Here is a 14,612-nt window from a genome sequence, read left to right as displayed (position 1 = left end):
TGGTCAACATGTCTCAGTTGCTGCAGACAGACATACTTCTAAGTTGTCATTACTGATAAACATGGAATTGACCTTTGGATTTCATCCTCCACCTCCTCTCTCCTCATCTCCAAGTTTCAGTACCAAATTTCTTATTTACTAGTCTGTTTTTCCTAGTGTTTCAGTGTTCTGACCTTTCCTACCACATTTTTTTTTTTCCTTCCCTTCCCCTTCAACAGAGATTTCAGATGTCGGTACTGTCTTGTCTGCTGCTCTTAAAAGAGCAGGGATTTTGTGTGAATCAGGCAAACTGATGCTTTTGGAGTTCTGACACAAAAGGCTTAACCACAACATTGCTGTTTGATGGATGCTTGTCTTCTGGAAGGGGGATTAATTTTGGCAAGCAGTCAGCTGCTCGACTAGCAAAACGTTGATTGAACTGGAAGGCTGGAATTGCCCATTTTGCTTGTTGGATTTGGGTGATTTTTCAAGAGCTTGGGTAAAGAGACCAACTGCTTTTACAGTCTTTGAGCTCTTACTGAAAAATGTTTGATATAAAATTCTACTCTTCGAGAGACTGAGATGAATTTTGGTTGTTCTGAGCTTCTCATTCTGTTGAACTCTAGGAATTCAGTGTTTTCAAGGCAGCTTGCTTTTGGTTTCAGCACAAGTCTGGAAGATATTTTATAGCGAAGTAATGAGTGTCTGGGAACTTTATGGTAATGTTTTATTTGCAGATACTTCTTTATAGCTGCACTTCTGTTCTGAACCATGATAAGGGCTGAACTGTGCTTCAGATATTCAAAAGTCTCCATGAGCTGCTTGCTTTGAAGCAATGACATTTGATGTTCCTGTCTCTCCAGTTCAGGGCCCTTGGTATTTCACTCTGCAAAATCAGCTTTTCCAAAGGAAGTTTTTTCTCCTGTGAAATCAGGGTTCCAGAAGTGCTGACTTGGTGTGATGAAACAGCAGTAAAAATAATACAAAATTTCCCCTCCCTCATTCCTTTAAATGTTTTTCTTTCTATCAGAACCTTATATCAACATAGTCCAGGGTGCTTAGGTGGAAGGTGTTTATCTGTATTGGGTGTGGGGAGTTATTGGAGAGTTGAGGAGCTTTTTGTTTTGTTTTCCTTTGGAAATACTTTGCTTTTATTTTTTTCTTTTCAGGAGCATTCTGCTGAATGGAGGTACTTGCAGTCTGTAAATAAATTGTGCTAGTGGATCTAGGGCTTCTCTCCTTAAGTAAGATCTGGCTTTTTCAATTTTTATTGAGGATACTTCTGGTCCCAGGAGTAGAATATAATTCTCAAGTCTGTGCCTGTAGCCCTGTGTGCATGTTATAAGGAAATGCAAGGAAATAAGGAAACTGTATGAGTCCCATTGACAGACTTGCTACTTTTCCAGGGGAAAAAAAAGAGTAAAATCCCAAGTGTGTGAATATTACCTCTGACAGTCTGAGAAAACATAAGCCAGATTTTAGTTTCCTATTTGTGGCTGCACTGTTATTAACTGATGCTGTCAGTTGTAATTGCTTCCTGGATTTACAAGAGTGAAATGAAGTCCCTTTTAATCCCTTTTCTCTTGTATAAAGGTACTGTAGTAACTAGACTGGTGTGTTCTGAGTTGGGAAAAAACAGTAGCTGTCATCTAAATGGTAAATATCTTAATAGTTAAATATTAAAGATATAAATAATATATCAATATTATCAATAGCTAAAGGGTGGGGGGCAAGAGGATGGGGCCAGGCTTTTGACAGTGGTGCCCAGGGACAGGACAAGGGACAAGGGGCACAAACTGGAACCCAGAAGGTTCTGTCTGAACAGGAGGAAAAACTTTGTAGTGAGGGTGCTGGAGCCCTGGAGCAGGCTGCCCAGAGAGGTTACGGAGTCTTCTTCTCTGGAGATATTCCAAACCCACCTGGCCATTGTGATCCTGGGCAAGCTGCTGTGGGTGACTGTGCTTTAGCAGGGAGGTTAGACTGGATGATCTCCAGAGGTCCCTTTCAACCCCCACCATGCTGGGATTCTGTCAAATGCAAAGTTCAGAGAGGAGTCCTCTGCCATGGTCATAATATGCCCTGTAGCTGTCTAGTGGGACATGTGCATCAGGAGGCTGTGGGTGTACAAAAGATGAGAAATCTAAGACATCAAGTTCCTGGCCATTTGTAGCTGTCCAGTAGATCAGATGTAGTGATCCTCTGTTACAAAATTATCATAATTACCATTTTTAACAAAGTCCTAGGAAAACTTATCATTGCTCAAAATGCCTCCAGTGAGCAGTCTGGCCAGAAAACAATCACCTGTTACTGCAGAGAGAAGTTCTGTATGGAATATGGGTGATTTTTAAAATTCCGAATAATGGACTCTGGCTCCGAGGTAGTTGGACAAGTTTATTTTCTACAAATGTTACTGGGTGCAGTCTCAGGCAGGTATTGGAGATCATGCAGGAGGTGACTGCTTGTGTCTTCTATGAGAGGTACTTGAATTAGACTTCTTAAATTGGTGGTATGTGTGTGGCATGATAGAATCATAGAATGGTTTGGGTTAGAAGAGACCTCTAAAGCTCAGCTAGTCCAATTGCCCTGCACTCAGCAGGGACATCTGCAACCAGAGCAGGTTGCTCAGAGCTCCAGACAGCCTGACCTGGAATGGTTCCAGGGATGGGGTATCTCCCACCTCTCTGGGCAACCTGGGACAGCATCTCACCCCTCTCAGTAGAAAACGGTTTTTTTCCGTTCTCTTCAGTCTAAATCTTCCTCTTCTAGTTCAAACCATCACCCCTTGTCCTGTTGCAGCAGGCCCTGCTAAAAAGTCTGTCCCCAGTTTTCTTACTGGCCCCATTAAGTACTGACAGGCCACACAGATGATGACACCTGGTTCTTTATGAGGGCTACTTCAACTACGTTCTTCTTTGCAACATACTTCTGAGAACGTGTTTCATTCATCTGACTAATCCATCCTTTCTCCTCCCTGGTAGTGCCTCAGAGCTTGTATTTAAATGTTTGGGGGGGTTTGGTGTTTGTTTGGTTTATTTTGTTTTTTTTAAATGGCCTCCAGCTAGAAAAGGAGGATACTTTAAAGGGAATTTTTTCTTCTACATGGAGAATCCAGAGCTGATGTTCTTTTGCACCACTTGAACTTTTTATCAAGTCCAATGTTCATGCTGCTGACCAAGGCATGTGAATCATGAAGGTGGAGGAGTTGCTGTCTGGTTGTTCTCATCATCTTCCAGTCAAGAGACTGTGTGCTCTGCTCCACACATTGAAATGTAGGTGACTGCTCCTTCTGCAAACATCAGGGGTAGCTGATGGTGTGTGCCATCTGGCTCTGGCTGTGTGGGTTGGATTCCTTCAAGCAGCATCACTAAAGCTGGTGAATTTGTGCTGTAGGTACATGAATATGTGAAACACGGATGGGAGAATTTCAGCATGTTTCTGTGTTTTCATTTCTGGTATTACATGATCAGGAAAGAATTTGGGAGTACTATTTTTACAATTGGCCTTCAACAGAGGAGAAAGCAGCAGTGTGGATTCCAGGCTTCGATGAAGTAACAGGAAGGGAAGCAATGAAAACCATAAACCGTGCTGAGTAACATTTCCTCTCTCTTGCTACGCCCCCTGAAGGGTGACAAAGTCTTTATTGAGCCTGACAGGATTCCTAATAAAAGATGCATTCAGTCTGGGGAGGGAGCCTGCTGAATCACTGGGAGGCAAGGAATGGCAGTGGGCTGAAGGAAAGCCTCCTGCTTACAGCTTACACAACCTGCTCTCCATGCTCCAGAAATGACTTCTGTCTGCTTTACTGTGATCTAGGCAGGTTAACTCACAAATGAAACAGAGAAATCCAGCCCCTGTCCAGGAATGTGTTAAGATCCTTGTCCTGATCCCAAGTGAGTCCTTGAGTCTGCTGAAGCTTCACAGGATCACAGAACACCAGATCATCTGGTCCAACCTTTCTAGGTACTAGTCTAGTTGAAATGAGCTGGCCCAGCACCCTGTCAGGCTGAGTCTGAAAACTGTCCAACGGAGGGCTGCTTCCCTTGGGAGATGATTCCAATGTCTGACTGTTCTCATGGGGAAACATTTACTTCTGGAGTCCAGCAGGAATCTCCCCAGCAGCACCTTGTCGCCATCACCCCTTGTCTTTTCCATGGGACTTCTTGTGAAAAGGGAGTCTCCATCCTCCTGGTAGCCACCCTTTCTGTTCTGGTCCATGCTAATAAGGTCTCCCGCAAGCTGAACAAACCCAGCTCTCTCAGCCTCCCCTCATGACAAGTCTGTTTGTTTCCAGCCTTGTTTCCTGCTTGGTGCTTTCTGGTTGGAGCACAGAGGAGAAGGAAGCAGCTCTTTGTAAGCAACAGACAGGGAGGTTGTGGCAGCTTTTAACCGTGCAGCTTCCTCCCCTGGAAGATTTCCTACCTGATGGTCTTTTTGAGTCAGTGGAATTTGGGAAGCTGTTGCCATATGGTTTAACTGGTTTCAAAGGCAGAAATGAGTGCGTGTATCTTTTCAAGTGTTCTAGCTGTGATGCAGCTGAATCTGTAACAGATCTTTGGATGATACTGAGGTTTTTGTTTGCTCTGAAGGATATAAAATACACATCTTGGCAGCTGTCTTGTGTTACCTTGGAAAAAGCAGGGATGCAAACTCCTGTGGGCCACTTTTTGAGCTTCTGTACGAAGCAGGTCCTTGTACATGACCCAGGGAATCCTGGGTGGCTTGGCAGCCTGTGTGGGTGGGGTGTGGGGAGCCTCGAGTGAGCCAAGCATATGTTCCTGCAACAGGAATTTCATGTGTTTGGGGTGGAATCGAGAGACAGGTTTTGTGTAGCTCTTTGGGACAGGTTTGCATGTGAGAGCAATCTGTCTGGAACTTGCTGACACAGCTGCTTCTCCTGCGTGGCTTTGAAGTGCTGCTTCTGCTGTGCAAGTCTCTGCTCTTTTCTCATTCCCTGTGTGAAAAGGCTGCACTGACTGAATGCCTGCTGCTCTGCATTCTTGGTGAGACCCCTCACCTGAGGTGCAGTGTGGGTCTGGTGTATCTCTGAAGCCCAAGCTCCTGGAGATCTTGGAGATGGAAGGAGTCTACTGGAAAGCTACTCAGTGGATAAGGGCCTAGGAGTGCTGGTTGATAGCTGGACATGAGCCAGCGTGTGCCCAGGTGGCCAAGATGACCAACAGCATCCTGGTCTGTATAGTGGGGCCAATAGGACTAGGGAAGGGTTTTCCCCCCCTCTGCTCAGCAGTGGTGAGGCTGCACCATGAACACTGGGATCAGTCTTGGGCCAGGCACAAGTCTTGTGAGGATTAGCTGAGGGAACTGGGGTTGTTCAGCCTGGAGAAAAGGAGGCTGAGGGGAGACCTCGTTGCTCTCTACAACTCCATGAGCAAGGGTGGGAGTCAGTCTTTTCTCCCAAGGAACAAGTGATAGGATGAGAGGAAATAGCTGCAAGTTGCACCAAGGGAGGTTTAGGTTGGACATGAGGAAGAATTTCTTCCCCTTGGGGGTTATCAAGCCCTGGCCCAGGCTGCCCAGGGCAGTGGTGGAGTCCCCATCCCTGGAGGGGTTTCAAAGCCACGGAGATGTGGTGCTGAGGGACGTGGTTTAGTGGTGACCTGGAAGTGCTGGGTTAATGGCTGGACTTGGTGATCTTAAAGGTCTCTTCCAACCCAAATAATTTCATGATTCTATGATCTCTGATTCCCTGCCCCACTGCAGCGAGCTACTACCCTGTGGTCAGTGCAGGATGGCTGTGGCTGGATGCAGCTTGTGGGGACTTGGCTGCCTCTGCCCTTCCACCTGATGAGAAGCACATAACATACTGGGCAGTGTTAAAGGGACTCAGGGGGGATTTAACATTTCCTCAGCTTCCTAGATCCTCAGTGCAGTTGCTGAGGATGGGTTGTTGTGAGATGTATCAGAAGTTGCGGCTATGAGGTCATTTTGGAACTATTTATTTTCCTTAGAAATAGAACAGATTTCCTGCTTGGGGTATTACAATTATCCTGTGTCACTGGAACACCTGGCTGGGGTCACATCATTAAAGCATCAGGTTTTGATTTTTGTGTTTGCCAAGAGCAAAGTTGCTCTTGATGAGGTAGTAATTTAATCCTCATTCCAGAGCATCACACTGCTTTTGCACACATTGAGCACTGCAGGAGAATTTGTCTTGGACCTTACTGCAGTTGATGTGAATCTCATTTTTACTGGCTGGATGTGGTGGTGTTGGTTGGAAGACTTTGTATTGGGAACTCCATACTTGAGGTCATCTTTAGTCCACTGGATCTTGAATGCCAGGCTTTGTAAAGTTGCTCATTGGATTAAAAGCTTGTAGTGCTAGGATGAGGGGCAATGGTTTTGAGCTGGAAGAAGAGAGATTGAGACTGGAGATGAGGAAGAAATTCTTTCCAGTGAGGGTGGGGAGACACTGGAACAGCTTGTCCAGGGAGGTTATGAATGTCCCCTCCCTGGAGGTGTTCAAGGCCAGGCTGGTGGAAGCCTTGAGCAACCTGGGCTGGTGGAAGGTGTCACTGCCCATGGCAGTGGGGTTTGGAATGGGATGATCTTTAAGGTCTCTTCTAACTCAAAACTGTTTGATGATCTGGTTTGCTTTTATGGGGATGGGTTTTCAGTTGATGCTGCTTTTGTTTTCCCTTATGCTACAGTCATGGCATTTTGTGGTAACCTCAGAATCCCAGCATGGTGGAGGTTGGAGGGGACCTCTGGAGATAATCTATTCCAACCCCCACTGGTAAGGCAGGGTCAGCCACAGCAGGTTAGCATCAGGCAGGGAGAACAAGAGGTCGTCTGGTTGAGTGGCTCACATCATAGCTCAGTGAGGTGAGGAAAGCTGCTCTGTGTGGCCTGCTACTGAAATCTCCATGGTTTGACAGTGCCTTTGGTTTAGCAGCTGGTGAAGTTCTTTGTCAGAAGGATGTGAGTGTCGGGTGATAAAAGCTGCGGTTGGATGGAACCGGGGCTGCTGGTGTCGGCGCGGGGCCACGCTTGCCTGGTGGCCGGGTTCAGTGATAGCAGTGCCATCCCCAGAGAGAGCCCTTGGTTTCTGCTTAAGCACACATCACTTGATATAGTCTGTTCTTCCACCTGAGGAATGTGAAGAAACAGATGTCCTCTGCAGAACAGCTGAGAATACCTCCAGTCACGGACCTGCTGCTGTCAGAACTTCAGGCAAAGAAAATAAACCATCGTGGGCAGCTCTGTGCAGGATCACTGTGGTTGTGGTGTTCCTGTTTCATAGAATGGCAGAATGGTTTGGGTTGGAAGGGACCTTAAAGATCATCTATTTCCACCCCACACTGCCATGGACAGGGACATTTCCCACCAGACCTCATCCAGCCTGGCCTGGAACTCCTCCAGGGTGTCAGGTTGATGCTTCAGTGACCCTTTGGCTTCCAGCAGTCATCCCTTACAGGCTGTGGTGTTCAAGCAGGAGGTGTTTGGACTCCGATTCCTACCTGGTGCTCTTTGGTGTTTCACTAAGAAAATCAGGTTTGTGGCAAGTCACAGTTGGGGGGATTAAAATGAGATGGGACTGTGTGAAATGGGTGCTTTATGAATACCTGTGTTAAGAATCATGGAAAGCTACAAAGGAAGGGACTACAAGGGCTTGTAGTGATAGGATGAGAGGAAATGGATTGAATGTTGAGGAGGGGAGATGTAGACTGGACATTAGGGAGAAATTCTTTCCAGTAAGGGTGGGGAGACACTGGAACAGGTTGCCTAGAGAGTTGTGGATGCCCCCTCCATGGAGGTGTTCAAGGCCAGGCTGGATAAAAGCTTTGAGCTCATGGCAGGGGAGTTGCAACTAGATGATCCTTAAGGTCCTTTCCAACTCAAACTATTCTATGAATCTATGAATAACGACTTTACCAGAAAGAAGGCAGTTTTACTGGTTTTACATGGCCTGCTGTTCTGTCTGACCTTTCCTTTGCTGTCACACTCCATGGCCATTAGATTTCCAAACAGTGATGATGAAGCCAAAGAACTGAAGTCAATCCATTGTAGGTTCTGAGGCCAGCGTGCACATTGATTTATCTTTTGTAAACATGGTGTGAATGCAGCACTTGAAAATCCAGAACATATTTTCCCAGGCTGAGCTGGAGGGAGTGCTCAGAGGAACAGAATGATTTTGTTGTGCCTGCGTTGAATGCTAACAGCCCACCTGTTCAGGACAGAAAATGCCATGATGAATAGCCCCAGTGAGCTGTGCCCTGGCATGTGGTCTGCACCAGCAGCACAGATATTTTAGTGACTGAAGAGGATTCTGTGTAGTGAGGAGCTGGAACAGCTGTATCTGCTAATTACAGCTTGGGCAGCAAGTCCAGCTTTTAAAGTGAAATCTTCATGTTTTGTAGATGCTGTTTGCTTCTGTGGTTGCTAATGGGTGGCACTGATGTGCTGCTCAGTCTTAGAAGCTGGAGGTGGGAGACAAATTTAAAACTTCATTGTCTCCACAGGACAAGGGGCAGTGGAGTTGAAGTGGATGAGAACAGACTTAGATTGGACGTTGGGAAGAATCCCAGACTGGTTTGGGTTGGAAGGGACCTTGAAAGGTCATCTGTTCCAGTCCCCTGCAGTTAGCAGGGACGTCTGCAACTAGAATAGGTTGCTCAGAGCCCCAACAACCTGTCTTGGGATGGTTCCAAGCATGGGGCATCTCCCATGTCTCTGGGCAACCTGGGCCAGAGTCTTACCACCCTCAAAGCTTAAAACATTTCTTCCTTCCAGAGTCTTACCACCCTCAAAGCTTAAAACATTTCTTCCTTCTCTCTAGTCTGAGTCTCCTTTTAATTCCACTCCTTGTCCTGCCACAGCAGGTCCTGGTACAAAGTCTGTCCCCAGAGCTCTCTACTGTGAGGGTGCTGAGGCACTGGAATGGGTTGCCCAGGGAAGTTGTGGACTCCTCATTTAAGACCTGGTTGGATGAGGCCTTGGACAGCCTGGTCTGGTGGAAGGTGTCCCTGCCCATGGCAGGAGGTTGGAACCAGATGATCTTTAAGGTCCCTTCCAACTCAAGCCATTCTATGATTCCTTCTGGCCAAAGAATATTTTGGAGTGACTTGTCTTGTTGTCCTCCTGTCAAAGCCTGGACTAAGTTAAAAAGGCAGTAGGGTGGAGTAGAGTTTGTAGTAGTGCTACCGGCTGGATCTGAGGTAGACATGAAATAGCTTTTTCTCTCTAAACATAACACTTTTACTATGAAAAGATCCTGTGGTTCTCTGCACCATATATACTGGCTAGACTGTGGTTTAGGTTTTCACTAGGCTTCTGTGCTATTGCTGAACTACTCCTGCAGAATTTCCTCTTTAAAGAGGTGTTAGAAGGTTTCAGCCATTTTAGGACAGTCCTGTTCATCCAAGGTCAATCTGTTTTTTTCCACACATTGCTTGCTGCTGTATCCTTTCATGTAAATAATGTTTTAAGAGATGTTTTTAATGAACTTTTATTTCAGGTAAGTGTTTATGCATCACTTGAATTTCACTCTTTTCACTGCCACAGCTTAAGTGTGGACAGGGTTCTTCAAGCCAGCATGCATCCTGACCTAAGCTATCTACTCATGTGGGCTTTGTCTCTAGAACTATGTCTCCTAAGCCTGTGTAGCTTACTGTAGAAGCTGAGAAGGTAATGCTGAAGTGATTAGATTCTGTGGATGAAGTTGCTCATGTCTTTTTTTTTTTTTTTTCCTTTTTTCTTTTTTTTTTAGGACTTAAGTATTATCTACACTTTCCTTCATGGGCTGGACATACTCTCACACTTCAGGGAACATCAGCTAAGGTAAAGTAGAACCACATAATTGTTTCAGTTGGAAGAGACCTCTAAGATTGAGTCCAACCTTCAACCTAAGACCACAGCCACTAAACCATGTCCCCACATTTCTCCAACACCTGCAGGGATGGTGACTCTACCACCTCCCTGAGCAGCCTGTTCCAATGCCTGGCCACTCCTTCAGGAAAGAAATTTTTCCTAATATGCAAGCTAAACCTCTCCTGGTACAATTTCAGGCCATTTCCTCTCATTCTATTACCTGATACTAGGGACAAGAGACTAATCCCCACCTGGCTCCAACCTCTGCTTAGGGAGTTGTAGAGAGCAATAAGGTCTCCCCTCAGCCTTCTCTTCTCCAGGTTGAACAACCCCAGTTTCCTCAGCTGCTCCTCACCAGACCTGTTCTCCAGACCCTTCTGTGGAGTTGTTTAGTGTTGCTCAGCACAGTTGGTATCTGTGACTGTGCTTTTGGGGAGATGAGCAAAGCTTGTGTCTGCTCTCACTTCGAGGTGGCCAAGTCCATTGCTGAGTGCAGTCATTGCAATAATGTGGTGTGGAATCTGAACTAATTAGCTTTGCTGAGAACCAAGGCAGAGCTTGCTCCCATTTGTCTCCAGAGAGCTGTGTACACAGTGCCCTGTGTTAACTCCAGATTACAGAAGCTTTTTAATGTTTCAGAGGATCTCAGTAGACATAAAATGGAAGGGCAGCAAAGCACAAAAACAGTGTGTTGGAAGTGTCTGAGTTGCTTGAGTTCTGTTGCTATGGGTAATTCTAGCGTGTGGGAGTCATTTCAGCTTGCAGAGAACATGCTGTCTGCTATCTGTTTAGATAATGAAGAACACCATAATCATTTTAATTTTATGGTTAAGCACATCCTTTGTTTAGAGGGGAAAAAAAAAGTTGAATTTGAGGTCTTAGAGCCTTAAAGTGATTCTAGTGAAATGTGGTGATTAATGGCTTGTGGTCTTTGAAGATTAAAATTGAAATGAAACTTCTCCTCCTCCTTCAGAATAATGTCATCAAGTGCCCGCTATGAGAGGTACAAGGGCAACCAAGTTCTCTTTTGGTAAGTACACATCACCCCTTGGAGTTCTTGAGTAGAAGTGTAAACAAAGCCACTGTGTCGCATGTTGTAATCCAGCTCTTGTGTTTGCAGTTGTTGTAAATAGAAAGATTTACAGCGTGTGAGCTTGGCCAGGCTGGGTAAGAGCTCTGACAGGAGGTGGTTATAACAGTAGAACAGTGTGGACATTGGAGAGGTGCCTGTGAATTATCAGCACGGCTCCCACTGACAGCAGAGGTGTGTCTGTGCACACACAAGAGCAATGAAAAGGCAGGTTGTCACCTCTGCTGCCGGTGGGAGCTGTGCTGACAACTCAGTAGGTGGCACTCTTCCCCTGGAGCTGGCACCAGCTGCTTTGCAGGAGAATCCTGCATTGGAGGACTGATGGAGCTGACACCATCTCTTCTTTTCAAATTGCTGGAATTAGTATTTTAGCTCAGAGTTCCTTTTTAGGTCCTGCTGGGAGGCAAAGTGTACTTCTCTTTTTTTTCCCCTCATATGTCAGCATTACTTGTGGTGTATTTATCTTGTCAGAGCTAATCCCAGCTTTCTGTGTGAGGCACATCTTCCACTACGCCTCAGTCTCAACGAGATGCCACCTCTTACTTCATGTGGTGGGTATGTGTGACACCAACCTGCTGCAGCACCAGGCTGAAGTGTCCATTTGAGGTGGTGTGCTGGAGGAGGAAGAGGCTGTTGGGCTGTAGCTGGGACATGTCTGTGCAGCACTCTAGGAGCTCTGCTGCACTAAAACACAGTAACTGCTGTGCAGGGCTACAGGCTTGTGTCGGTGTGAGCTGAAATTCCCCCCCCACCAACAATAACCAGGCTAGCCCAGTCTGGAAGCAAATGAAAAGCTGTATTTACAAGCAGAGTCTAAGATCTACCATGAAATGCAACGAATATGTACAAATATACAAAAATTCACAACATTCACAAATACATACAGTCAACAGAAAAAGCACAATCGATCTCCCTTTGCTTCCCCCCAAGGGGACCCTCCCAAAGGGGGCCTCCCTCTCCCAGGAGCTTTCCCCCCCCGAACCCCCTGGACAGAGAAGCAGAGTTTAGTTAGAGCAGAAAGTTGTTAACTTAGCTGCCAAGGTCAGTGTGTTATCTTCAGCCAGAAGAGAAGAAGAAACAGCAGCCAGGACAGCCCAGCAACTGCCCCCACTGCCGAACGCAGAATGTGCAGAGTGCCTACTTTGTTTTGGGTAATAGTTCTTAAACATTTCTATCTATCCAATGGAAGTGTTTAGAACAATCGTTATTTTGCTTTCTTACACCCAGTAGTGACTTATTTACATTCTTTCACTTTCTCTGTTCTGAACTTTGCAAGGAAAAATTAAAAAGACAGTTTCAAACCACCACAAGGCTGAAATGTTGGCCCGTGTCCTGTCCGTCTGTCTAGGGTCAAATGGCAGAATGGGGAACAATCCTGCATCTGTCTGTGTTGCAAGTGCAGAGCTGGAGGAATGCAAGGCAGGAGTCAGATGTACAGGGCTCAGATTTTATCTGTAACATTTGACAGGTCCCTGCAGTGCTACTGCCCCTGTTGGATTGCACATCGACTTCAGCATGGAATGAAATCTTTCCTGCATTCCACTGCCACTGGAGTGAATTTTTTTTTTTTTTGCTGAAAATTAGTAGTCTCATTTTAATACGATAAATTTTTAAGTTGACTTAAATGTCAAATTGTAAAGGCAAGGAAACATTCTGGATGTGGATATTTTGAAGACAGTTCTTGGGAGTGTTCAATACAGTTCTTAGGTTTGCAGCTCACATAGCAAACTGGTAGAGTGATTATTAGACTGGTGATTATTTTACTCCAGTAACGTCTTGGATCTGTTATCTGTAGTATATTTGATATAGATTTCTCAGTGGCTGTAAGAAGACAATAGACAGCAATGATTTCTCTCCTTCCAGCTCTGAAACTATTGCAAGATGCTGGTATATATTGCTTTCTGGATCTGTGCTCATGAAGGATTCCATGTTTTTACCACCTTGCAGGTATGTACAGTTACTGTTATTTAAGGTAAGGCAAGATCTCTTTATTTTAATAATTGCTTTCTTGTAGGGTGATGTTACTGTCAATTTTTCACAATTTTTTTTTTGTTTTTCTGAAGTTTGATAGTGGAAGATGTCTTTGCTAATTTGATTTCAATTCCCTTTCACTTTTTCTGCATGTTGAAATCTCTGAAAAGCTGCACTTCTTGGGTTTTAAATCTCATTTGGCTTTTTAAGTTTATAAGAGAATTTGAAGTTAGCTTAACTTAGGGGCTCTTTGAGTGACTCCTGTTGGGTAACTTTATACAAAAGTTCTCTGTCTCAAATGCTGTGGCTGTGGATCAGGTAGCTTCTACCATTGGCTGGAGGCCGTATTTAATTGCAGGTATGATTTTTGTGTGAAGCAAGAAAAGAGAGGCCAGCATCACTGGTTAGAGACATGTGGCAGTTGAAGCACAGTGAATGTGATGTAACTGAAGCATACTGTGACTTGAGCTGGACCTTGCTCATGTAATACAATGAGTAGTCAGAGTAATTATCTGCTTCACCTTGTACTTCGTTCATTTAAAGTCATCCAGTCCAAACATTAACCCAGCCCTGCCAGGTCACTGCTAAACCAGTCCCTCAGCACCACATGTACACAGCTTTTCAGTCTCTCCGGGGGATGGGGACTCCACCACTGCCCTGGGCAGCCTGTTCCAGGACTTGACAATGCTTTGGGGAAGAAATTGTTCCTTGTGTCCAACCTAAACCTTCCCTGGTGCAACTTGAGGCCATTTCCTCTTGTCTTGTTTCTTGTTCCTTGGAAGAAGAGACCAACCCCTACCTGGCTCCAACCTCCTTTCAGGGAGTTGTAGAGAGCAATGAGGAGCTTCAGCCTCCTTTTGTGCAGGCTGAACAACCCCAGTTCCTTCAGCTGCTCCTCACAGACTTGTGCTTAGCTATAGGCTGGAAGTTAAATCTTAATGCTGGGGAGTGACTGAAGCTTAGCAATGCTGAAGTGAGGACATGGCAAGCTGATATTTGCATAGAACCTAACTAAAATCATTATTGTGCTAAACTTGAGGAATAAGTCACTTAAGAGCATCATTAAGGTTATTTGTGCTTTCATTTTACAAGAAAAAAAAAGACAGAGGCAAAATAGCTCTGTTATTGCTAGCTTGCAAGATTACAGCTGATTTTATTCTGGATAATGAGGAAAAATAGCTGCTAGAGGCTGAAAGGGTCACAGAGTTCTGTTAGATGAAATTACTGGCAGGTTGCAGTATGGATAGCGTGGTTCCTGGGGTGAGTTGCCCCTTATTTAGCAAGATCACATGAAAAGGAAGACAATTCCCTTCCCTGCTGGCTAGCCAGCTTGTTCCCTGTCCAGGTCTTCATTGCATTGGGGGAGAAAAAAAGAAAAATTCAAATGTCAGAGGAGCTTTGATGTGCTGAGAGTTTGAAGGGGAAATGCACCCATGTACAATTAGATAAGCTAAAATTGTTGCTAATTAGTTAGGAGTTAGGAAGTGCAAAAGAATGTTGAAAATCTTTGCACTTTTGTTTCCCCCCATGCTTTTGGCTCTGGGGCTACCTGTAAAGTTGTCCTCTCCTTTGCTTCCTCCCTGGGACCACACACATGGATGGAGCAGGGAGGATTCATGCTTGGACATGAGAACAGGTGAATCAAAATCATTTGTGTTGGAAAATACATTTAAGATCATCAAATCCAACCATTAACTCAGCAGTGCAGCAGTGCCAGGTCACCAGCAGCTCACTTCCCATTTTGTTC

General features: G+C 45.2%; 1 protein-coding gene across 1 annotated transcript in view; it reads left to right on the top strand.

Annotated features, from left to right (window-relative positions):
• Window positions 1-14,612, top strand: part of RAPGEF6 (Rap guanine nucleotide exchange factor 6) — a 141,129-nt gene that overhangs the window by 19,709 nt on the left and 106,808 nt on the right. The window contains exons 2-4 of the mRNA XM_054389175.1: window positions 9,704-9,774; window positions 10,778-10,834; window positions 12,758-12,841. Of these exons, the coding sequence (XP_054245150.1) occupies window positions 9,704-9,774; window positions 10,778-10,834; window positions 12,758-12,841 (212 nt within the window). The remainder of the gene's footprint in view (window positions 1-9,703; window positions 9,775-10,777; window positions 10,835-12,757; window positions 12,842-14,612) is intronic.

The sequence above is a fragment of the Indicator indicator genome, chromosome 18, assembly GCF_027791375.1.
Source record: "Indicator indicator isolate 239-I01 chromosome 18, UM_Iind_1.1, whole genome shotgun sequence".
NCBI lineage: Eukaryota > Metazoa > Chordata > Aves > Piciformes > Indicatoridae > Indicator > Indicator indicator.
This window is presented reverse-complemented; position numbering and strand designations above follow the sequence as displayed.